We start from the raw sequence: 24,374 nt of genomic DNA, 5'->3' as shown, positions 1-24,374 counted from the left end.
TTTACCAGGCACGAGTCACTGCTCACACTATTGTTTATGTTCAGCATTTGCATGTAGTGCTATTTTCTTACTGCAAAATGCATCCTCACATCACATCTATTTTGTAAGTAAAGGTGCATTTTGCACAAAAAATCGCTATAAGCCAAGAGTAAATTGGGGGAAAAATCCTACCCCAAGTGCAAATTTAGCGAGTGCTCGCATCTGCTCGTGCTCTCGTCATGTTCTGTTGCACTTAGCACGATTTCTTATTGCAAAAGGCATCCTTGCGCCCATTTTGGATGCAATGGAGCATTTTTACACTAAGCAAGTAGGGGAACATTCAGAATTACTCTTCTTGCGTCATTTCACATAATCTTACGGATTCTTAGGTAAATCTGCATGACTACACTACACGGAATTAGCATAATCACGTAAATTACGTCCACACCTAATCACAACCACCCCTGAAGTTGCTCGGCGTGACATGCTTCATATTGCCATCCATGTTATTTGCCAGGAGCTTACTCAACTATGGCTTGAGTTCCTTAAATAAGTTACTATTTTGTGAATAAAAACTTCTCAGAGAGAATCGCACCACTAGATGCAGCATTTTTCAGACTGACTGGGTGGTGACCAACGAGTTAGAACAACACGTGTATCAATTTCAGCTCCTTTGGTAGTTTGGTTCTGCACATAAACACGGTGCTGATTACATTTCACAGGCGTCCCACTGAGGAGGGCTGAGTGACAGACTCATTTGCTCGGACTGGCGACCATTTGCCTCCAGCAACTGGTTGATTGGCCGGGCATGGGGCGCATTTACATATGTCTGCGAGTGTGGTGTGTCCCCAAGAGGATAAAAGACCACATTCCGATGCAGCAGCCACAACTCTGCCTACAGGGAGAGAAGCCACGTTAAGAAGGATTGATGTTGCAATAAGCTACTAAAGTGGCTGGGCTTTTGCTGCGGCACTGAGGAACCGCTCGTTCTGAAACTTCAGACAAACTTTTTCAAGGCCCGCTCTGTCCACCTTGCTTGTCCCGAGCGCCAGAGGCGAGACTCTGGTTAGAGCAGGGATGGCTTCCAGTCAGACCTCCCTCTGGGGCGCTGCTGTGGCCTTCCAGCTACTACTCCTTGCTCTGGCTGCCCCGCTGTCCAGCGCTGACACCTCCAGGTACTTCACCCACGAGGAGGACCCGCCGGGCTCCGTGATCGCGGTGCTGTCCGAGGATCTGCTCTTTAACTCTGCGGACAGACCGGAGAGCAGCTTCCGCCTGATGAAGCAATTCAACGAATCCCTGATCCGCATGCGGGAGAGCGACGGCCAGCTCTCCATCGGGGAGCGCATAGACCGGGAGCAGGTCTGCGGACAGGCTCCGCACTGCACCCTGTCCCTGGATGTGGTCAGCTTCTCCAAGGAGCAGTTCCGGCTCGTGCACGTGGAGGTGGAGGTCAGGGACATCAATGACAACGCCCCCAGCTTCCCCAGAGCCGAGATCCCGCTGGAAGTGTCAGAAAGTGTCGCCCTAGGCAGCCGCCTTCCACTGGACATCGCCATGGACGAAGATGTGGGGACAAACTCGGTCCAGAGTTACCAGATCTCTGAGAACAGCCACTTCAGCCTGGAGGTGCAGACCCGGGCAGACGGGGTGAAGTATGCGGACCTGGTGCTGGTGAAGGAGCTGGACAGAGAGAGCCAGGACACCTTCACCCTGGAGCTGGTGGCCAAGGATGGGGGGACCCCAGGCCTGTCTGGCACTGCCGCCGTCACAGTCCGTGTGCTGGACTTCAATGACCACAGCCCGGTCTTCGAGCACCCCCTGATCACCGTGCAGCTGCTAGAAGACGCCCCTATGGGGTCTCTGCTGTTGGCCCTGAGTGCAGCTGACCCCGATGAAGGGGTGAACGGACAAGTGGTCTATGGTTTCAGCCCTCAGGTCTCCTCCGAGGTCCGAGGGCTCTTTAAATTGGACTCCAGGACAGGGCGACTGACTCTGGATGGACAAGTTGACTTTGAAATCAAGCAGACCTATGAGTTCGATGTTCAGGCGCAGGATTTGGGCGCCAACCCCCTCGCTACCACCTGTAAAATCATCGTCCATATCACTGATGTCAATGATAACGCGCCCAGCATCACCGTGACCCCCCTGACCTCCATCACCGCCGGGGTGGCGCACATCACGGAGGCCGCCAGCAGGGAGAGCTTCGTGGCCCTGATCAGCACCCTGGACAGAGACTCCGGCCCCAACGGGCAGGTGCATTGCTCCCTCTACGGGCACGAGCACTTCAGGCTGCAGCAGGCCTACGAGGACAGCTACATGATAGTGACCACCGCAGCCCTGGACCGGGAGAAGATCTCCGAGTACAACCTCACCATCGTGGCCGAAGACCTGGGCTCCCCGCCCTTCAAGACGGTCCGGCAGTTCACCATCCGGGTCAGCGACGAGAACGACAACCCGCCCTTCTTTGCTAAACCGGTCTATGAAGTTTCTGTCCTCGAAAACAATGCCCCGGGCTCCTACATCACCACTGTGGTGGCCAGAGACCCTGACCTGGGGCACAACGGGAAGGTGACCTACACCCTGCTGGACACCGAGGTAATGGGGACCCCACTGTTTACTTTCGTCACCGTGGACCCGGCCTCAGGGTCCCTGTATGCAGTGAGGCCTTTTGATTGCGAGAGCCTGAAAGAGATAGAGGTGGAAATAGAAGCCAGAGACGAGGGGCTTCCTCAGCTCTCCAGCCGGGCCTTGATCAGGATCAAGATTGTGGATCAGAATGACAACCCGCCCTTGATCACCTTCCCCCCGCTGAGGAACCACTCTGCGGACATCCTGCTGCCCCTCGGCGCCCCGCTGCACTATCTAGTGGTGCAGCTCAAAGCGACAGATGAAGACGAAGGAGTGAACTCCGAACTATTCTTCGCAATTTTGGAAGACCACCAGGCCATGTTTGCTATCAACAAAATGTCAGGAGAACTCTATATGAAAAGACGCCTAGGCGCACTGAGAGTTGAAGACACTCTATCCGTTGTCGTTGCTGTTTCTGACAGGGGAATGCCACCTATCTCCACTGCAGTGTATCTTAACTTAATTATTTCGGACACATCGCCATCTAGCGACCACATCGTGATCTTCCAATCTACAGATGAGAGACTAGACACATCTATTCTTTCCATTACTTTGTTGGCAGGGGGCTGTGGTTTGCTTTTAGCCGCTATAATCTCCGTTGCCGCAATGTGCAAGAAGAGCAAAAAAGACCTTTCTCGGTGCAAGGGAGACAGATTGCTTAACAACTCTACTCCCTCGGGAGTCGACAGCTCCAAAGGCGCTGAAGCACATTCAGACTCCTGTCACCTTTCAATCAACACAGACTCTGAGTGCAGCGACTTGCCCTGTTCAGGCGACAGCGGCGAGTCCGAGAGTCTCTGCACAGCGCTAGACAATGACAGTGGCGCAGACTCTAAGGTAAGGCGCCGTGAACGTTTATTGCCTGCTTTCCCTTCTTCCTTAAAGATTAGGTACATCAGCGTTCTGCGGGGACTCATGCACAATTTTGAGTGACCAGGCGTCCCGGATTTGCCGGGACAGTTCCGGTTTTTCACCAGCTGTCCCGGCGGACTTCGTGAAATTTCGCCCACGTCCCGGTTTTTAGAGCGGGTCGACTCAAAACGGTTGGAGATGCATTTTTATGTTTTCCACATCATGGGTAGTTAGCAGCTGATGTAAGAAAGCAAATTAATTAATAATCACCATGCTGGCCTTTAAAAGAGAACGTTATTTATTTTCTTAGTGCCTCTGCTGTAACTCTGTGCTGATAAGCGCTGTCATTCTGCCGCTGGGTTGATAAAAGTCTGGCCACCCTAACACTTTCATGTCATGCCCTGGCCCTTACCTCTAGATGTGTTGTACCAGCACGCATCAGCCGATTGTTGTACGTTAATTGGAAAACGCAACACGTAAAAGCCGCCCTAGTCTACCGACCACCTTTAGTAAATTGAGCGGGGGCGGGGGGATTGAGCATAGGGGCACTTCCATTGGTGCAGTAGCAGCGGACCGAGGCCCGAAGGGGTAACCGAACCATGATTATTGGGTGGGAGGGATCGTTCCTTGCACGAGGTGCCGTGACACACTGCCAAACGCTACTGCTTGAGCACGTCTCAGCTGACAGTAAAAGCTCAGATTAAATTCCCCACCTGAAGCTCCTCGAGAGATTAAACTGAACATAATAAACATGTTTAAGCATAAGAAGGCACATCACTGCATGAGTGCACAGGACTCCTGGTCACTCAGCCTCCTTTTAAACCACGAACTGTGTTTACCTACATCATGGGCATCACGTAACACCAGAGAACACCCCCTTGAGCGCTGCTGTGATAGGTCTTTCACATTAATTTTACTGGCACGACACCCACTTATTATATCAGAGCACGGACGCATAGAAACAATACTCCCGCTGCGAAGTTGCCCCTCGCCCTCTTGTGGTGCAGCCGTGTCTTTCTTCAGAGCGCACATAATCATGGGTGGAATGGGGTGGTGGTCGAGGGGTAGGGGGAACCAGGCCTCAAAGGGAAACAGTCAATCGCTTTCAAAAAAGTGTTAAGTGTTTGAATCCAGACTCGGCCATTTGGCATACACGCAGCATAGTGTATAGCATCTCTTAGCATCAATGAAAGCAGGAGGTCGTTAATAGTCGTGGTTTCATGGGGTAGGCGACAATCTGATGTTTATTGCTGTTTTGTAAGGTGGTCGAAAGGAACGGACAACGGCTTTGTTATTCACAACTTCTTTACCCTCGCGCCCTCAAAAGAATCAGCACATGAAAGGGCCCTTTAAGTGTTCATGGTTTTGCCGCTTTATGAAGGGAGGTCCATCTATGCTCCACATAAGTGCATTTCCTGTAATCTAAAGTGCAGAAATGTGCTCTGTGATCCAGACACTGTAATCTTGAAAGTCAAATAGGTTTTACTAGAAGTAACTTTTAGTCCCAGAGTGTATACTCGGCCCCTTAAGCGTCCACGCTCTCAGCACTCTAATCAACCATACAGCCCCCTTTATTCTTCACCACTGTCATTAATAGGTGTACATTATTTTCTTCTCAACACCTAATGTGCACACATTCTCATTAACTCCTCCCATTCTGTCGTAGAGACACGAGTACTCCCCCCCCCCCCCCCCAGCGAGACTTCAAAACACCGTTTGACCCCTGAAACACTCGGGAACATCTTCGTTTTTTTGTTTCCTTTCAGTACCTCCTACAAATATTCCCCTACCCTCTAGTACAGGTAGAACCACAGTCCCTTCAGGCTCCACAATGGAACAGGGGCGACACCATAAATGGCGAGCCCCGGAGATAGGCGCTGGCTCGATCCGACCGGCTGAAACCTGGCAGCTAACTGCAGCCCCTGTGTTGCTGTGACCACAGCCATTGGTTGCTGTGGGTCAGTAAAGTTGATTGGATGAACAGCAGGGGTAGCAAGTCAAGGTTAATGGATGTCGTTCCTTGATTCCCTGGCTGCTTCTGACGACTACCGACGTTCCCAGCTGTACCTGCTTCTAGTCCTGGAGGTGTTCCTGGTATTTCTGCCTACCTCTCCATGTAGCTAGTATCTTGGAGTGGGTTTGTTAGGCAGGGAAAGAGTCGTGTTTGGCCATAAAACAGGTAGACAACATTGGCACCAGGCTTGTAAGTGCAGGCTGATTCAAGATGGAATTGGTTATGAAGTCTTTAGGTCTACCAGGGCAGGGGTATTATCGTCTCTGCTAAGTGGCTGGGATCGCCTGCTACAGCAATTGTACATAGCCTTCTAAAGTACCCATTACATGGCCCTGGGGATGTAGTGGGATGGTGGCTGTGCCACGGGACCTAAGTATGGCCTGGTTGCCTAGGCTCATCTCCCTTTAAGTGCCAGTGGAAATTCTTTCTTTGAGTTGTATGATTGTTTGGTGGTCCAGATTTTCTGCTGGTCCACACTCCCTCTAGCTTGAAGGAGCAGTTGACTTTGCCTTGCAAAGTACAATTTATGGCGGGATGGGAATCCACAGGTTGTATCTGAGACCACAAATCAAGTTAATTGAAATGGTAGATTGTACAACGGCCTGAGGGTTGGACAACCAGGACTTCCTTGAAAATTCAATAGGATATTACATGTATTAGTTATCGTGCATGCAATAATACATAATGACATGCACATTGACAGCCTGAGAATGGGGTCTTTTCTAACACAAGGATGCCAACTGGCTAGTCTCTGGTCATTTTTGCATGTGATCTTCTCCCGACTGAGAGAGAATAATTCTAAAGTAGTGATTACTTTCACAGGGCTCACTACAGCTTCCACTTGTGGCCTTTCTCGTTTCCTCACTTTGTTCTGTCTGCAGTTCTACAACAGTGCAATCCGCAGAATGTTAATGCTTGTGCCTTTGAGTGTAGGACACACTCATCAGGTATTATTTTCTTTTAATGCTCGTTTTCTTGTCCACAGGGCTCTGCTGCCAATTTGTTCCATTCAGTCTCTCCCTGGAGTGAAGGAAAATCCACCTCCAGCTCAAGGTAATGGTGACCTTCAATGTTTTGTTACATGGATTAACAGGGGCACGTTGGATAGTATATACATTTTGTGTGTATGAACGTTTTGCAAACAGGTGAACTGGGCAAGCTCCATTTTGTGAACCAAGATAATGCAAAGACCCAGAGTGGTAATCCACCAAAAAATCAAAAGAATATCGTGTGGTCAAATACAGAGGACTAAAATGTTGTGAGGGTAAATTTATATAGATTTGCTATATTAAAACTCCATGTCCCTTGACAATATATATATTTTCAAGGTATGCACATGTTAACAATAGTAAATCTATACTTCCCTATATTCACTTACCTTCTCCATATTATGGTCCTCGATATATAGGCCTGAATATTTTGGATCCATTATGTTTTTGTACTCAATATTTTGTCATACAACCTCAAGAGCAGAGCTATGTACAAATACTGACCCTTGTATTACAAACAATACACGATCCAGTCCTATTACCCATTCAATGCGCTAGTATGTTACATGGTACCCTGATAGGTAACACCCACAATTCTTAACCTTTTATCCACCCCAGGGCTACCTTGTACCACTTCAATGTCCTGGCCCTTCTTTGTCCTCGGATGCCAGTATTCAACTCTCTTTCGCCCGACATTCATGCCATGCGTTTTTCCTAGAGTTCACGGAATTAAAAAGATGCCTGCTCACAACAGAAAGTCAATACCTAGCCCAGTCTGATGAAACCATGTATAATGCAATCCTTTATGTTCCTGTAGCTATTAAAAGTGCATTGCACTAAAATGTGTCTGGTTTCACCAATCTTATCTATACAACGGTGAATTTCAAGAAACATAAAATGAGTTCTGCGTGAGCCACCTATGACAACCACCTTACACCACTCATGCACCACTATGTGCTATGTAGGATGACTGAAAAGCTGCACCTGCTCAATACAGACATTTCCGAAGGCACATAACAACACACACCTGTCAACTGCCTGTCCACATATTTTGCAATAGGAGTTGCACAATTAAAGTGATATATCGAAGCGCACAATTCACCTCGAGTTCTGTAGAACGGCATGAAAACTGCGGATGCAGGTACTTTCATTTGTTTTGGCCGCTATTGTAGCCGCGAGCATCTATTTCAGTCACACCACAGCTGTGCCTCTGCCTAATTGCAATTCAGTACACACGGGCCACGTGGTAATCATGTGAGCAAGCCTTGGAGTGCAGCAGTCCCTGAGCTCTGCTCCAGGCCTTTCACTCACTGACCCCAGGGTATAACCGCGTGATAGCGCGTGATAGCAGCCAGGCTCACTGCAGACTTTCTGCCTCACTGTGGAGTTCTGATTATGTGTTTTATACACCTGCTGGTCGTGCATGTCCTCTGTTGTCGCCTGTTTCTAATATGCGTGCTGGTAAAAAACAAGTCCCAGTGCACCACGTAAGGCGCTGGCAAAATCTAAAACATGATGTTACCCTCTTAGAGACAGAAGAGCATTACCTACTGGAAAATGAATAGTCGTACAGAAGTGTAAATATCATCAACCTAGGATGTTTCCTTGGAGGCATTAAGTGAAACATTGAAGACATGAGGAACCGGATTGGTGTTAAATGTAGGCTGCTACCGTTGGTGCAACAGGTGCAGTGTCACCGGGGCCCAGAGTCCGCGGGACCCACTGAACGCTGATTGTTGATGTATTTTGCCTTTCAAACTGCATCCAGGATCCCATTTTCCTTCCTTGAACTGTGGCCTTGACACACTGGTCACGCAACTGGTAGGATGGAATAACGGAGTCCCGTGGTGCCCTTGCAAATATGCTGCACCCCTCCCTGTGACACTCCCTGCCCGTTATCGCCAAGATACTAAAATACGGACCTCTTGCCTCGATACTCTTAGCCACTCCCTCGGCAGCCCCTCCAGCCTTGACTTACTGCTCTTTCCCAGCACGTCCTTTCTCCTCCATCTCTGAGGGTGTTAGTCCCACTCTCTCATAAAGAGTGTGAGTAGTTCAGGCATTCTAGTCAGGGTTGACATGTGTTAGAGAGCTGCTGCTGAGGATGTTACATCCTGTGATTCTCTTGGCTCTGTAAAGATGAGCGAAATTAGCGAAAACGCATGAGAGCGATCAGGTGGTGGTGCCACAGAGTTACTCACAATTTTACGTTTTCACTGCAGCCTGTGGATACCCGTGGCAGTGTTGGAAAGTTGTGAATACAGTGGTTCACATCTGTCACTGCACTGCTTCATCCAGGCCTCTAGCTGCCCCACCCTCGCCTCGGTCTTTGGAGGCACAGTTGACATTCAGGAAAGTGGAAAAGTAACCTCTGTCTAGTGTTGCCTTTACTGCAAGTGAAAAATTACTTGTGTTATTCACCACTGTGATGTCACACCAGCGAATTACAAAAATGTATTGCCCCTATTCATACTGGTGGCTTCCAACTGATTCCACACACAGGACCTAGAATTATATATGAGTGCTGTCAATGTATAGTTTTCATCAGTGGGCTGTAAGTGGCACTAGATAGACGCAACAGCAAAGAACCATATGTCCATGACATCACTTTAAACCACAAGGTTGAAAATTCCACAGTGTGACAAATATCCATAAACAACCTTATGTTTTGTAAACTATCCATATACAGTTTGATATTGTGTATGCCCACCCATAATATCTTCTTCGACTCAGATCACTTGAGGAGGAGTAGAGGAGTCATGGGAAAGCCATGTACAACGTGACCTTGCCTTCCACAGCTCCTCACACATGCTGTACATTAAAAACTAAATATATCTTGTGTTGGGCCATCAACCACACTGTTTTCGCTCCCTTTTCCTACTCATATATTTTAAAAATACTGCTAGCGTTTCACACCCACCCCCTTTCCACTGTCAGCAAATATATAATCCTTCTCCTGACATCCCATCCCATCTCATGCCACCCCACCCCATGAAACAATAACATAAGCAAAGCTATTGGGAGGGGAATATCGCCAATGTATCCCATATGCCACTCGTTTGAAAATGGGCAGCTGCTGGTTTCATAACATCTGAGATATGTCATTACTAGTGGATACTTTGTAAAAAAAAAAAAAAGGAGTACGGGCCAAAGCTTTTCTTAGAAACTTGCTGGAAGTACTGCCAAGTGCTGGGATTTCATAATCCCAAGGCTGTGTGACCATTCTCCACCTGACACCTCTTTATATTCCACCAATTTAAATTCCCTAACAGATGCTATAATTCTTGCAGGTTGCTCATCTCTGCTTTCTCCTTTTGTCTTATTTTTCTCACCCTCCTTCCTATTTCTTCTACTCAAATTCCTCTTGCTCTGAAAAAACTAAGTGAAACTGTCCCTGATGGCAGAAGGGAGGAGTTGTTGGATGAGAGACCTAAGTGGTCAATTGCTTTCCTTTTCGCACCTTAACAAAACATCCTTGTAATAACTTCCTCATGCTGTATCGATGTAATTGTAACTTTATTAAAACCGCTCACACAGCAGGGACCCAGGCTCAACTGCCATTTCATAGAGGAGGCCTCGCTCACCTCATGAGATTCTATCACATCACAACATTCCATAACACATCAGTGCTTCAATAATCCGCTTCAAAACATGGTACTAATTATATTCCCACACCAAAGCTAATGCCACTTCCTGTGATAACTATTATACTAGCCATTTTCATTACACGTTTGTGTGTCCAGAATCAGACTGTCAAGCTCGAAGCCTACAATGAGGACAGAATACATCATTTAGGTACAACCTGGTATATCTGTAATTTGTGCCTCGAATTATTAAATTAGAAATATTAGACAGATTTTAGGGGTATTTCCAAAATACAGTTCCAAAGAATGCAGCCTTTGAGGTGGTATTGATAGTTATTTGTCCATCCAAGGCATGAGTGAGCCTCAGCGTGGCTGTGGCCTGTTGCAGCTTTCTTGGTTGAGCGCGGGAAATTGCATTACCCTGGCTCTGAAGAATGGCGGTGCTCAAGTGATTGTGTTCATTTTCTCCCAGCGGTCACCTCGATCAGTTCAGTGCGATGGACAGCGGGAGAGGCGACAGCGACTTCAATGACAGCGATTCTGATATCAACGCAGAGGGGCTGAAAATGCCACCGGAGGAGACGTTCAGACAGCAATCTGGTAGGTGTGGGGTGCTGATCTTTTATATTTTCTGGAAATGAAGCAATCAACGAATTTAAACCGTTTAATGTACACACGCTATCAATATGGTCAAAACTCCCTATAGGTACTGCACATTCCAGGGCTATGGGTCATTTAGAGTTGCTAGGGCATGCGTGCTACCGTACATTTGTCACAATCTGTTTATTAGCAGTAATGTAATTTTAAAGTATTGATTAAATATGGTAATACTGGGAAAACCATGAGCAAAGCTACCAGTATAACCTGGTTGTAGCTACTCTGATCACAACCATGAGAAAGATGTCACAAAAGAATTGCTGCATTGTATTCCCACTGCAAGAGTGAAAAAACACCTAATTCAGATGTGAGACTGTATCTCATTACAACAGTAATATGATTGCTACAATGACCCATTACAGATTTAGCACTGAGCTGCAAATAAAGTGCTAGTGTCTTAGCTATGCACAACCTCCACTGTATTTTTTAGGTGGGCGGAATTGATGGAGTTTCATTCTGTGGAATGACATCACATTTCTACAGAAATCTGCCAAATTCCACAAAGGGGCAGAATGGGTACCGCAATGTGCAGTGCATAGCCCTCAGTGCCATTATGTAAGGGCACCAAGGGGTATCCACTCCAGTGCATACACTTAGTGCCCTTATGTAAGGGCACTAAGAGGTATGCAGTGCACGCCCCTCGGTGCCCTTACATAAGTATGTAGGGGCACTGAGGGGTATGCACTCGGTGCCCTCACGTAAGAATGCAAGGTCTCAAAGGGTATCTACTCCACTACAGTGCAACACATACCCCTCTGCACTACAGTACAGCGCATACCTCTCAGTGCCCTTACATATTTCGTGATGAGGTAGTGTGATCTGAGCTATTTACTATTGTGTTTCCTTACTAAGCTTTTGTATGGCTCTTGGCTTAGCTTTTCTTTGTGTTCTGCCTTGTAGTGATCTAGTTTGTGGCAGTAGTAGGACACACTTTTGAGGCTGGCTCCACCCACGGTAGGAGGGCATAATCATTTCTCACTTCCGTGAAGCACACAAGTTGAGGAGAGAAGGGACCTGCTTGCATATTAAAGCGAAGAATGTATTATTACTCTTAAAAGCACGTTTGACAAGGCCAAGATCCCCCTAAATTTCTCACATTTAGGGCAGTGTTTGGGACATTTACTTGACAGTACAGTAATTAAAGCTGGTGCAATTTGTCAGCAGTGCAACAAACCACCACTTAATAATTGCTGTTATACCTGCTACCTCTGACCCTGTTATTTTCATGTAGTATGATCATTACTTGGACATATTGGTAATCTATGGAGCACAATCCCATTGCAAGAGTTGTATTTCTTAGCTGTAGGCAAGTCTACCAACGTAGCATCTACATTTCACTTACATGACGTACAATGCACGTCGTGCTGTTTTAATTTTACTCCAGGCTGCTAAAAAGAGTGGCATACATCCCCTGATTTTACTAACAAGAACGTTATGCTGTGTAAAGCTACCACTATGGTAGTATCAGGGAAATATCCTTTCCCAGCACGCTCTCTCGCCTCAGCATCGAAATGCTAAATATTCTTGGTGCTTGTACCATAGCTAATATACATATTGTTCTCCTGTCTCTTCTAGTGCACGAGGGAAGAATGGTGTATGGCCACACCGGGAGCCTATGCAGATATCCACCTACACAGTTCCAGAGAGGTCATTGCTTCCCAGCGCAGTTCCAGAACGGACACGTACGCACTTACTCGTGCGCTCCAGTCTATCCGCGTCATCATCCAATCCAGAACCAAGGCTGCCACGTGCAGCATCAGAACCTGCGAGACTCTTACCGCGTCCAGATCGCACGCAGTGTGCGACTCCACAGTGCGTATGAAAGAGTGCTAGTGACCCCGGGGCCTGCCATACCACCAACAACATTACCAAGAGGGCGCAAAGAATTACATCACTCCTCACAGACTCTCAAAAACACCTTAAACATGGATACTTCAGTAATAGCTACATCATTCTAAATAGGATTGTTTAATACCCCTAAACATGTCACTTGACTGCATTAAGGCGTGTTTACCCACTGAAGCACGGGAAGATAATACCAAGTTGAGAGACTGTGTCGAATTGAGGCCATTACATACAATCAACTTCTTCCATCGTACCTCGAAATACTTCTTGTATATAATGTACATACATATGCTCAAAGAAAGTTGTATAATTTAAACTATGGATCAAACTCTTGCTGCTAAATTTGTAAACAATGAAGAGATGTGGCTGTATTGACATCTCAGTGCTGATGTATATATAATTTTTAAATGTACAAATTCAGATAAATATAAATCTTTGATGTTCAGTTTTGTGTTAAATGCTTATTTTTTTGATGCTGGCTGAAGTTGTGTACACCTTAAATTCTGAACAATATTTCGGATTTCACATGAGTTCTTCCCCTCTTCATCCACCTGCACAGTCCCTATGTCTCTATCTACATTCCTCCATTACACGCCTCTGTGCATGCACAATCTGCTCCACTTCTCTTCACACAATATCATCCATGCAAACTTGAATATCTAGAGGGCCTCTTCTCTGTATCCAGGGTTTGGCGGCTCATTGAAATAATGAAAGCCCTGCAAAGCTCTGTGTTAAACCCCCCATCCACAGGTTTGAACGTGGATAGCTCTACTAACCTTTATCCTTCTATCATCAATTGAAATCAGTACCTTGGAGCCGGAACAGATCAGAGAACTGTTACCTGTCGATAGAGCCATGATATCCTCTCAGAGAGTAACGTGCTCTACAGCTACACCTGATATTGATCTTTCTTTAGAAATAATTTATTATATGATTAATTAAAATCTTCACAATAAAATGTATATATATTATTTTAATTCCATAGAAGTACAATTTGGTTAAAAAGGGTATAAGTTCAAATTATTCACATGCTGCACTATTGTGTCCGTTATTGGCGCCACAACCTTAAGTACACTAACCTGAAGGTCAAATACAAATTAAGCAGGTTCATACCTTTAATATAGTGCAATAACTTGCTGAATATAGTGGTCATATGCGGCCAGTCAGTCCATAATATTAGTCCATGGCATCGAAGAACGTGATTTTCGAACTTTGTAGTCAAAGTCTGTCGGCCACCCAGTGCAAATGTTTGATTAAGTAAATGACCCCCTCTGGAGAATATACGTTGCAAAGTTTACTCTCAAGTGCAAGTATATAATCAACAACGTTTCTGCGACCACTTAACTCAAATACTTGATCAATTCCACGACCCTTAGTGCACAAACAAAAAAGATAAAGTGTAAGGTTTATTATAAAATACGAATGTGGTAACAACCGTCTTGTACGACCATTGCATTTAACCCAAGGGGCAGGAAAATGTAAGAAAATGTTTTGAGCAGCATTTCAGGACCAGAAAGAAAGTGCAATGTGCCCAGATAAAAGTAATTATAGTCAACATCCACTGGCTGGCACAAAAATTTGTATGATTGCCTATTGCAAATGCATGATTAAATCCATATAACCCACAGTGCAAAATATAAAAGTGCAAGGTTAAATCTGGTACTGGTATGGTAGCAACCACTTTATATAGCTGTTGAATTTTGCCCAGGGGGCAGAAATATGTAAGGAAACATTTTGAACTGCATTTCAGGACCATACAAAAGTGCAATGTGCCTTAGCAGAAGTCATTATAGGTGGCATTTGTAGGCAGGCGTTGCGTGGGATCAAGGGAACAAATGCGGGTTCTACCTTTTGGGGTGCCTCCAATGGTTGTTTTGTATGTCTTGTGACTTGTGTGTCGACCATATACAAGTAGTTCCTTTCTGGGGTTTCGGCAAGGGATGTACAGCCAAAGATGGTCAGATATTACATTCCCGTAGCCGGGCCCCTACTATGGAGTAATATTTAGCCATTCTAGCTAATTCTATTGGAACATCACATGTAGATGCAAATAACTCCTTCCCTACAAGATCTTAGCCCATGCATCAGAAATAAAGGACTCAGTAAAATGTGCCTATGAATTATCTGCGAGCTGCCACAACATAATGGGTGGCTCAGAGATTAAGTAACATATGTGCACAAACAACACCACTGCTAACCCACACTTTCTGATTTTCAGTGCTCTCTGAATTCCCATAACAATAAGTCCAAGGGTCTCATTTATAGTATATTTTTTTAGGGCTGCCTGCCCAGTGGAGTCTTCAAATATGGCTGGTCAACTACTGTCTCGTACGATTGAAGCAAAGTGTGCCTTACTTCATGCATCTTAAACACCCTAGACAGTTGCCTTCTTTGTGTTTTCAAAATGTACCTCAATTGGTGTTGTGATATCTCAAAAATTTACGTTTACAGTGTTAAGGGCAATCTGCAAGTATTTTGACCAGGGGCTTGATTCTACTTTAAAAATAGCCTGCAATACACTTTTCATTGTACCCTCTTTTGCAGAGGCAACCTGATGGTAATATTTTACAATAGCCATTAAGGCACTAAGGCCCTGATTTATACTTTTTGATGCAAACCTGCATTAGCATAGGTTTGCGTCAGAAAGTTTACTGCTCGCTAGCGCCATTCCTGGACGCCAGCCAGGCGTCATGTTTAAGGAATGACGGTAGCCGGCGGTAAGGCCCGATTAGCGTAAAAAGAAATGCTGCTAACCGGCTGGGGAGGCGTAGGGGAAACGGGAGGTTGTACATCAAAGAATGGCGCTAGTCAGGTTAGAGTCTAAAAAATGACTCAACCTGACTAGCATCATTTTTTGACACACAACACACATGGACATGTCTCTCGTCTTAGTAACAACAGAAGTCATGCCGCCCTGCCGAATGGCCATACCCAGGGGACCAATGTCTCCTGGGCATGGCCATTGGGCACAGTGCCATGTAGGGGGGCCAAGTTAGCCACCCCATGGCACTTTAAAAAAAAAAAAAGAAAAAACGTATCTGGACCTGCCTAGGATGCCATCCTTGGGTGTCCTCCAGATGTGGGAGGGGGTGTCCCTGGGTGCAGGGAAGGGTACCTGTGGGATGTTTCCATGGCCTCTGACCATGAAAAATGGGCCACAGGTCCCCTAAAGCCTGCCCTGACCCAGGTGTTTAAAATGGCGCTAAACAGGCTTAGCACCATTATTTAATGCCCGCAGGAGGATTTTTGCACGGGAGGATAAATAAGGCGCACAGGCCTTAGAGTCATTTTTTGCCCGGGAGCGCCTACCTTGCATCTCATTGATGCAAGGTAGTTTTCTGCAGGCAAAAAATGATGTTAACTCCAATATTTTGACACTAAAAATATAAATATGGAGTTAAGTTTGCACTGGATTTGTGTAAAAAAAATGGCACAAATCCGGCGCAAAGCAGAGTATAAATATTCCCCTTAATGTCCTGGCTCAGCAATCCAAATACCAGATGCAATAGAGTACACTGTGTGTGTTTCAGCAAGCCAAAACGTTTTCTTCATGCAGCTAAATGGCACTGCTCAAGGACATTCAATAGCATTCCAGGAAAGGCGAGATGTCCTTAGTTTATAGCTGGTAGAAGTTTTGCATGGATTTCTATTCGAAGTCCTTCCATGGCAGGGCTGTGCAAGTTGTGATAGTTTTGCCAGTGCAAATGCGCTTTTTCCTGCTTTTTTTCTATTGCCAAGAACTGTAATTTTTTTTTACTCATGTTGGATGGCCATATGCCCAAATAGTTATATTTGTTTGTTGTTATTTTATTGAGCAGCTTCAGGTCCCATCTCTGATAATTTTTGGTGCACTGCCCAAAGATCAGAACATTAGTTTTTGTGACATTAGCTGTTAGGCAGTACTATGTCTTGTATGAATACAACTTAATGGTCTCTGCAGCTCACTACAGTAGTGATCCAGGATGACAAATTCATCTGCATTTTGTATAATCAGCAGTTTTGATTACCTGATCTTTGATGAAAACGAGGTCCTTTTTGATACTGCCAGCCCCAAATCAGCAGTACAAAAATTAAACTTTATGCGTGTTAATACAGTACACAACCCTGTTTTAGTCCCGTGTTTGTAAATATTTTTGTGGAAGCATGGGTTTGGGACAGTTTGATTTGGAGGCAAGTGTCCGTGTATAAAGCAGTTATTGCATTTAGTGGATTTTTTTTTAATCAATCAATCAAATTTGTAGAGAATGGCTGCATCACCTTTGAGGGTCTCGAGGCACTGGGGAGATGAACTTCCAGTTCTTCTATTGGTTGAATATCCAAGTCTTGAGGCCCTTTCTGAACTGGCAGAGTGATAGAGAGGCTCTGAGGTGCAGGGGGAGGTCATTCAAGGTCTTAGCCACCGGGCGGGAGAAGGAGTGGCCTCCGCTATCCATCTTGTGGATAGGACCTTCTGTGTTCTACCTGTGAGGTAGGATGCGATCCACTTAAAGGCTGCTCCTTGGATGGCAATCTGGGGGAGTCCTTTTAGCAGTGTGTGGTGGGATATAGTGTCAAAGGCTGCTGAGAGCCTGAGGAGGATGAGGGCTGCAGTTTCTCTGCAGTCCAATAACATTCTTATGTCGTCTGTGGCTGCGATTAGAACTGTCTCTGTGTTTTGGTTCGCTCTGAAGCCTAATTAGGAAGGGTCCAGAAGGTTGTGATTCTGCAAGTGTCCGGTGAGCTGGAAGTTGATTGCTTGCCTGTTGACCTTGACTGGGAAAGGGAGGAGGGAGATAGGTTGGTCGTTCTTAGGTTTCTCTGGGTCTGCAAAAGGTTTTTTCAGCAGTGGCTTCACATCAGCATGCTTCAATTTCTGAGGGAAGTGAGCAGTGGTGATTGAGGAGTTGAGGACTTTGGTGAGTTCTTTGCTGATGGGTTGATTGCTGAGGTTGAAGATATGGTATGGCAGGGGTCTGCTGGGACTCCGGAGTGGTTAGATCTCATGTTGGATGCTGTTTCTTTCTTGGAGAGGATGTTCCGTGAGTTTAGCTGGTGTGGGTGTGCTTTGGTCGGTGTGATGCTGTTGAAGCTGTCCGGCAGGGGGTTGGGGTGCGAAGTCTTGGTTGATGGTATTGATTTTGTTGTGAAAAAAGTCTGCAAGTGTATCGCAGAGAGCTTGCGAGGGAGTGATGTTGTTTCCTGTCGCCAAGGGGTTGGTGAACTCTTTGACTATGTTGAAGAGTTCCCTGCTGTCCATATTGTTGGTGCTGTCCATGATGCACATGGCTAAGATGGTTTTCTTTGTGTTCTTCAGGAGGTGGTGGTATCTGTTGAGGGCATCTTTGAAGTGTTTGAAGTCCTCTGGGGTCTTACTGGTATGTTGAAGCCTACTCATTCATAGCTCAGGAACCAAAAACCTAAGACCAGCCTGCTCTTGAGGTAAAGACAAAATAGTTTATTACGTGTACACAGAGACTGACGACTTGAGAGGCCAAGCCAGAAAAGTCTAAAGGAGGAAGTAATACATGATCTTTTATTCTAGCAAACCACAAGGCGTGTTCGTACATTTAATTGGTGCTTGACATTGACGTATGATCATTTCTTCAACAATGCAGTAGGTGTTACCGTTAAGTCTTCATAACACACCATATATAGTAAGATAAAGCATAGACCAGGAAATTACAGAATATGTTCTACGTGACTAACGTGTGGTACATTTTTCTACAGAACTGTGAACTGCATATAAACAGGATGGTATATTTCTGAAGAAAGATTGCTTCAGCTAGCAGCCATTGTTACTTTCATGGAGTCTGTTCTGATAACAAGCCTTGCAAAATGCACAGCGAGCAACTAACATATTATCAGTAAACATAATTTATCCAGGTCATTAGTCGTTCAACCAAACAGGCCTTTCTTGTCATTGGGTAGGATAGGGCCTAGCAGTCCCAAAATGGATTCCAGAAAAATGTGATTCCACATTCTGCCATCTGATATCCAATGACAACCTAAACTTCATAGTGAAGGGGTGCCATTTCTGTGGTGCTGCCCTTCCTGATGTTATCTTCACTTTTTTAGTTGGCAGTGATGTGCAGTAGTCTTGCTGCAGGCCCTCTTTATTAAGACTGTAATGCAGGAGGGATACACTGTGATCAGCACACACAGGGCCTCATTCTGACCCTGGCGGACGGCGGAGGCCGTCCACCAGGGTACCGCCGCTGAATGACCGCACCGCGGTCAAAAGACCGCGGCGGCCATTCAGACATTTCCTCTGGGCCGGCGGGCGCTCTCCAAAAGAGCGCCCGCCGGCCCAGAGGAAATGCCCCTGCAACGAGGACGCCGGCTCAGAATTGAGCCGGCGTAGTTGCAGGGGTGCGACGGGTGCAGTTGCACCCGTCGCGTATTTCAGTGTCTGCTTAGCAGACACTGAAATACTTTTCGGGGTCCTCTTACGGGGGCCCCTGCCGTGCCCATGCCATTGGCATGGGCACGGCAGGGGCTCCCAGGGGCCCCGCGGCACCCCCTACCGCCATCCTGTTCCTGGCGGGCGAACCGCCAGGAACAGGATGGCGGTAGGGGGTGTCAGATTCCCCCATGGCGGCGCAGCAAGCTGCGCCGCCATGGGGGATTCTAAGGGCAGCGGTAAACCGGCGGGAGACCGCCGGTTTGCCTCTTCTGACCGCGGCCGAACCGCCGCGGTCAGAATGCCCTGCGGGGCACCGCCGGCCTGTCGGCGGTGCTCCCGCCGACCCTGGCCCCGGCGGTCTTAGACCGCCGGGGTCAGAATGACCCCCACAGTGTTATGAGTGCCACCATCGCTATCACTAGCGCCTCTATAAGCCACAATCCCCAACCAAAGAACCATGCCCCTAGTATCCCCAGGATTCCTCCGATATCTGTCGAAGTTGACACTTCCTTGGCCCCCTCCTCAACCTTCCTTATATTTCCTATTGACATTTTTATGTTATCGCTGTTGTTCAGTATTTATACACTGCAGTCTTGATGGACCATCTGACAGATCCCATCATCTTTTGCTAAAATGATATCTAACGCCATTCTGTTTGAAATCACAACAGCTCTTAGATACGTAAGCTCTTCAGTGATGTTTTCCAGGGCTATTGCTGTGGAGTTTGCTAATGTTTCCACCAGCCCTGCTAGTTTATGTATTTGATATTCGGAATGCATAACCCCTCGTGGTGGCATCAGCACTCCTAAGGTAGTTATCTGTCCATGAGGGGGTCCTCCTTCTGCGTATTTTTTGGGGGGGCCTGATCCATTATTGGGACAATCATGTCACATGTTTTATGCATGGCAATACAAGTGCTGGATAACAGCTACCCTGCCACCCGGTTGGCAGTCTAAAATATGCAGAGTTTCCACACACAAAGAAAAATACCCATGGTCCTGAAAGGCTCACTGATAGGCTGTATGGACCAACCCTTATTTTATCCATATTGGTGTAGCTGTAGCAATCGTTGGTGCCCACCTCTATGTTGATATTAGCATCTATGGCACCCTCATTTTTAACTGGGGCACCACCCTTGCTGTACTTGGTGCACCAGGGTGCCTTTTTCTGTCCACTTATTCTAAGAAGGGGGGTGCCCACACTTTCTGAAGTCCCATCACCGGCCTGCCCATTCTCATTTAATCTTTTCCCCTTGGTGTCCAACCTCCTTGTTTCGTTAAATATGGTGAGGATCCGTTGCTCCCCCACAAGCGTGATCAGTTTTCCATATGCTGTTCCATTTCTTTATCTATCTTTTACATATTCTCTCTTACCCTTACCACTTAAGCGGTGCTGTTGAATATCCTTTAACACAATATCAAACAAACACTGTGTTGCTAAAGTTATTATATCCCTTATCACGCGCTCCTTACTACTTTTGGTAGGTGCTTTTAGTTGCTGTTCTATGATACTGTTCACCACGTGGCATCCTAAATACTTGCTAAGTGGGAGGTCGGTATAATTCATGACACCCTGGGCAGTAGTGGGCAAGTGGGTACATATAGGGACCTAAAACATTTGAAGCTTCTGTATACAATTTAACCATTTGCCCAAATGCATTATCAGCATAATTTTCCTCATTCTTGCATCATGATGTCTGTCCCCTGCTTCCCACTTCTTCTACCGGGCCTGTGTCCCTTCTCTCCGATGTATTCACATACTTCTTGTCACTTTTATTTATGTAATTATCCTTATCCAAAAATGGTACATATATTTCATTTGTAAATACTATTATTACTATCGTCAATATTTTCCATGGAACTGTGGTACATATTGCAGACGACACTGCAGGCCACTTCCTTTCTTTTGCCTTCTTTCTAGGCGTGGTCCTTATTGTTGATAAGATTATATCACGGTCTGTAGCTGTTCCCAAGTCGGTATCTGAAGTCTTAAGTGGGGTCCTTTTGTTGATATTATTTCTTTTTCTCAAAGTTCTTATTCTTTACTTAATTCTCCTGTTCCCTCGGTGGTACCTCACAGTGTGGCGTCAGAGGTTAACTTGCACTTGACGCTCACCAGGGTGCTTCATAGATATATGATGACAGGACCCCTTGCACCCTGGTTCTCTGAGGTGTGCAGCACAGGCAGTACTATGAAGACTCACTGCAGGACCCGCTTTCACCTCCTTGCTCCTGTAGAGGGTGCAGCACGAGCAGTCCTGTCCGTGCTGACTTGTCTGACTGGTCGATCGGAGGTTGTATTTCTGCGGTGGTGGTGGGGATTTTGTCAGCACCGCAGGTGGCTGTGGAAGATCTGTTGGTCCTGTGGCCTTTTTGGTGTGTGAGCTGTGGGTCCAGGATGTTAGCCCCTCACACTTGACCACTGTAACTGTTGTGTTAGGGGTCTGGTAAGGCCCCTTCCACCGTGATTGGAGACAGTGGTGTCTAGTGTGGGCCTTGACCCACACCATGTCTCCAGGCTGCAGTCCGTTTTCTGGTGGTGTCTCTTCTTCCGGTAAGGCCTGCAGTTCCTGGCAGTGGAGATAACGTAATGTCTCTGTTATTTTTTCTGCAATATTGTAACAAAAGTTCATCTGTTATGGCTAATGGTGCCACAGACATGTGGCCTGGTATGTGCATGGGGCACCCGAACACAACCTCATGGGGGCTTAGTTTGGTCACCCTGTCGGGGGTGCTTTTCATAGCAAGCAATGCTAGTGGTAGTGCATCAATCCATGATAGTTCAGTTGCTGCACATATTTTCCCTATCATGTTCTTTAGTACCCCGTTCCTTCTTTCAACAGGTCCTGCTGTAGGTGGTTGGTATGCACAGTGTAGCTTCCAGGTGATCCCAAGCCCCTTGCAGAGCTCCTGACTCACATGTGAGATTAATCCTGGTCCATTGTCAGAGCTCAGAAGAGTCGGGTACCCAAACCGTGGTATTAGTTCCTTCAGTAGGCATTTGGCAACATTCTGTGTATCACAGTTCTTGGCGGGGTACGCTTCTGTCCATTTACTAAACATGGAAACTATCACCAAGACGTATCTGAACTTGTGCGTGGGGGGCATTTCAATGAAGTCCATTTGAAGACTCTCAAAGGGTCCGTGTGGCAGTGGGAAGTGGCCTGGAGCAGTGTGTTTACCCTTGCCTGTATTATACTGTGCACAGATGGTGCACTTTTTACACAAATGTTCTGCACATTGCCGAAACTAGGTATTGAACCAACATTTGGAAAACGGACGGATCGTTCCATACCACCCCACATGTGAGGGGCCGTGAAAAAGGCAGGCCATGGAGGGGAGCAACAAAGATGGCAAACATATCTTACCATTTGGGGCTACCCAAACTCCCTTATCATTCTCTATGCAACCACCCCTCTTCCCTTCTTCTAACTCTTGTTCCCCAGCCTGTTGTTGAACACTTTTAGGATCAAAGAATGCACTTTCCTCCTTAGCCAGTGGGGCAGATGTGATCTGCACCATTTCATAGTCGCACCCACTTAAGGCTATCCTCCTTGCTTCCCTATCAACAAATGCATTATCCATGGAAATATAATTCCTGGCAGAGGTGTGAACTGCACATTTTACATTCGGAATCCTTTTTGGCAAAATTAGTGCTCACAACAATTCAGCAATCAATGATGCATGCTGTATATGTTGGCCAGCTGAGATGAGGAATCCCATCCTCGCCTACAGCTGGCCAAAATCGTGTATAACTCCAAAGGCATATTGGATGTCTGTGTAGATATTTGCCAACCTTCCTTCTGCCAGCTTGCAGGCTCTTGTAAGTGCTACTAATTCTGCTGCCTGGGCTCTTTTTATTTTCAGTAGTCTTCCAGCTTCCAACAACCTTTTGGCCATTCCTACAGCATAAGCGGCCTGCAATATCCCAATGTGGTCTCTAATACATGACCCATCGACAAACAAATCTCCCTCTGCATCTGGGAACATGGTATTTCTAATGTCTAGTCTCAACTTTGTGTGTCTATCGACTGCCATAGTGCAGTCGTGGAAGGAGTTGTCTATAGAGGGTTCATCATGGCCATGCTCCGTTGGCAGAAGGCAGGAGGGACTCAATGTGGTACACCTTTTAATCACTATGGTGGTCATTACAACCCTGGTGGACGGTGTTAAAGCTGCGGTAATACCGCAAACAGGCCGGCGGACAAAAAAAGGGAATTATGACTATGGCGGAAACGGCCAACATAGACAGCCACTTTAACACTCCGACCGCCACTGCAGTACAGACAAGCAGCGCGGCGGTCACCGCCAACAGACAGGCTCAAGACAATGTACTGCCCACAGTATCACAACCCGCCAATCCGCCACCTTTTCCGGGACGGATTCACCGTGGATAAAAACACGGCGGAAACAGCTTTTGCAATGGAAAACGCTCACCTCAACACACTCCACGAGGAAGGAGGCCACCATGGAGCCCGAACTACAAATACTCCCTGCGCTTGTCTTCCTGCTCCTCTACGAACACCAGCAACGTAGGCGCCGAAGACAATGGTGAGTACTGCACCTACGACATAGGGGAGGGGGAGGCAAAAGTCAGGGACACACACACGCAACACCCCCACCCCCACCCCAACCCGACCCTCACCCACTACAACACACACACCAATGCATTTCCAAACAGCACAGTAAGAACCCACAACCCCCCCGGAAGAATGCAAACACAAAGGGAAATGAGTACAACCATTGTAATGTATCAAAATACAGTTACCAAATATAAACAGATACATATAAACATTTGAAAATCATACATCACGATTAGTACTGCAGGTATGCACATATCAATGTCCGTGGACCACTGGGCCCACAATGCATGGGCGAGGCTCACACTAGATACCTGTCCACAAACGGAGAGAACACTGCAGGGGCATCAGATAGAAATACAACAGGCACCTCAGGGGGAAGGGAAGGGGGGGGCACCTCAGCCGGATTACAGCACCACACCAGATCCACAACGGGGCTCCATGCCCATTGATGTATCCTGGGGAGTGCAAAGCCACCGTCTCTCAAGTCTCTACAGTGGGTGGCTTGCCCACTGGACCATCCTGGGGAGTGCAAAGCCACAGTCTCTCAAGTCTCTACAGCGGGTGGTTTGCCCACTGTACCATCCTGGGGAGTGCAAAGCCACAGTCTCTCAAGGCTCTACAGTGGGTGGTTTGCCCACTGCTTTATCCTGGGGAGTGCAAAGCCACAGTCTCTCAAGTCTCTACAGTGGGTGGTTTGCCCACTGTACCATCCTGGGGAGTGCAAAGCCACAGTCTCTCAAGTCTCTACAGTGGGTGGGTTTCCCACTGTACCATCCTGGGGAGTGCAAAGCCGCAGTCTCTCAAGTCTCTACAGTGGGTGGTTTGCCCGCTGCTTTATCCTGGGGAGTGCAAAGCCACA

General features: G+C 46.7%; 1 protein-coding gene across 1 annotated transcript; it reads left to right on the top strand.

The window, feature by feature from the left end:
* Nucleotides 1–842: 842 nt before the first annotated feature.
* On the top strand, nt 843–12,996 carry LOC138250430 (protocadherin-8-like). The gene is made up of 4 exons (XM_069205313.1): nt 843–3,447; nt 6,462–6,529; nt 10,522–10,649; nt 12,282–12,996. The coding sequence occupies exons 1-4, from the start codon at nt 1,057–1,059 to the stop codon at nt 12,662–12,664; spliced, it is 2,970 nt and encodes a 989-aa protein (XP_069061414.1). The 5' UTR covers nt 843–1,056; the 3' UTR covers nt 12,665–12,996.
* Nucleotides 12,997–24,374: the final 11,378 nt, after the last annotated feature.

This window comes from Pleurodeles waltl, chromosome 8, assembly GCF_031143425.1.
Source record: "Pleurodeles waltl isolate 20211129_DDA chromosome 8, aPleWal1.hap1.20221129, whole genome shotgun sequence".
NCBI classification, from domain to species: Eukaryota; Metazoa; Chordata; class Amphibia; order Caudata; family Salamandridae; genus Pleurodeles; species Pleurodeles waltl.
The sequence above is the reverse complement of the archived record's forward strand: the minus strand, read 5'-3'. Positions and strand labels throughout refer to the sequence as shown.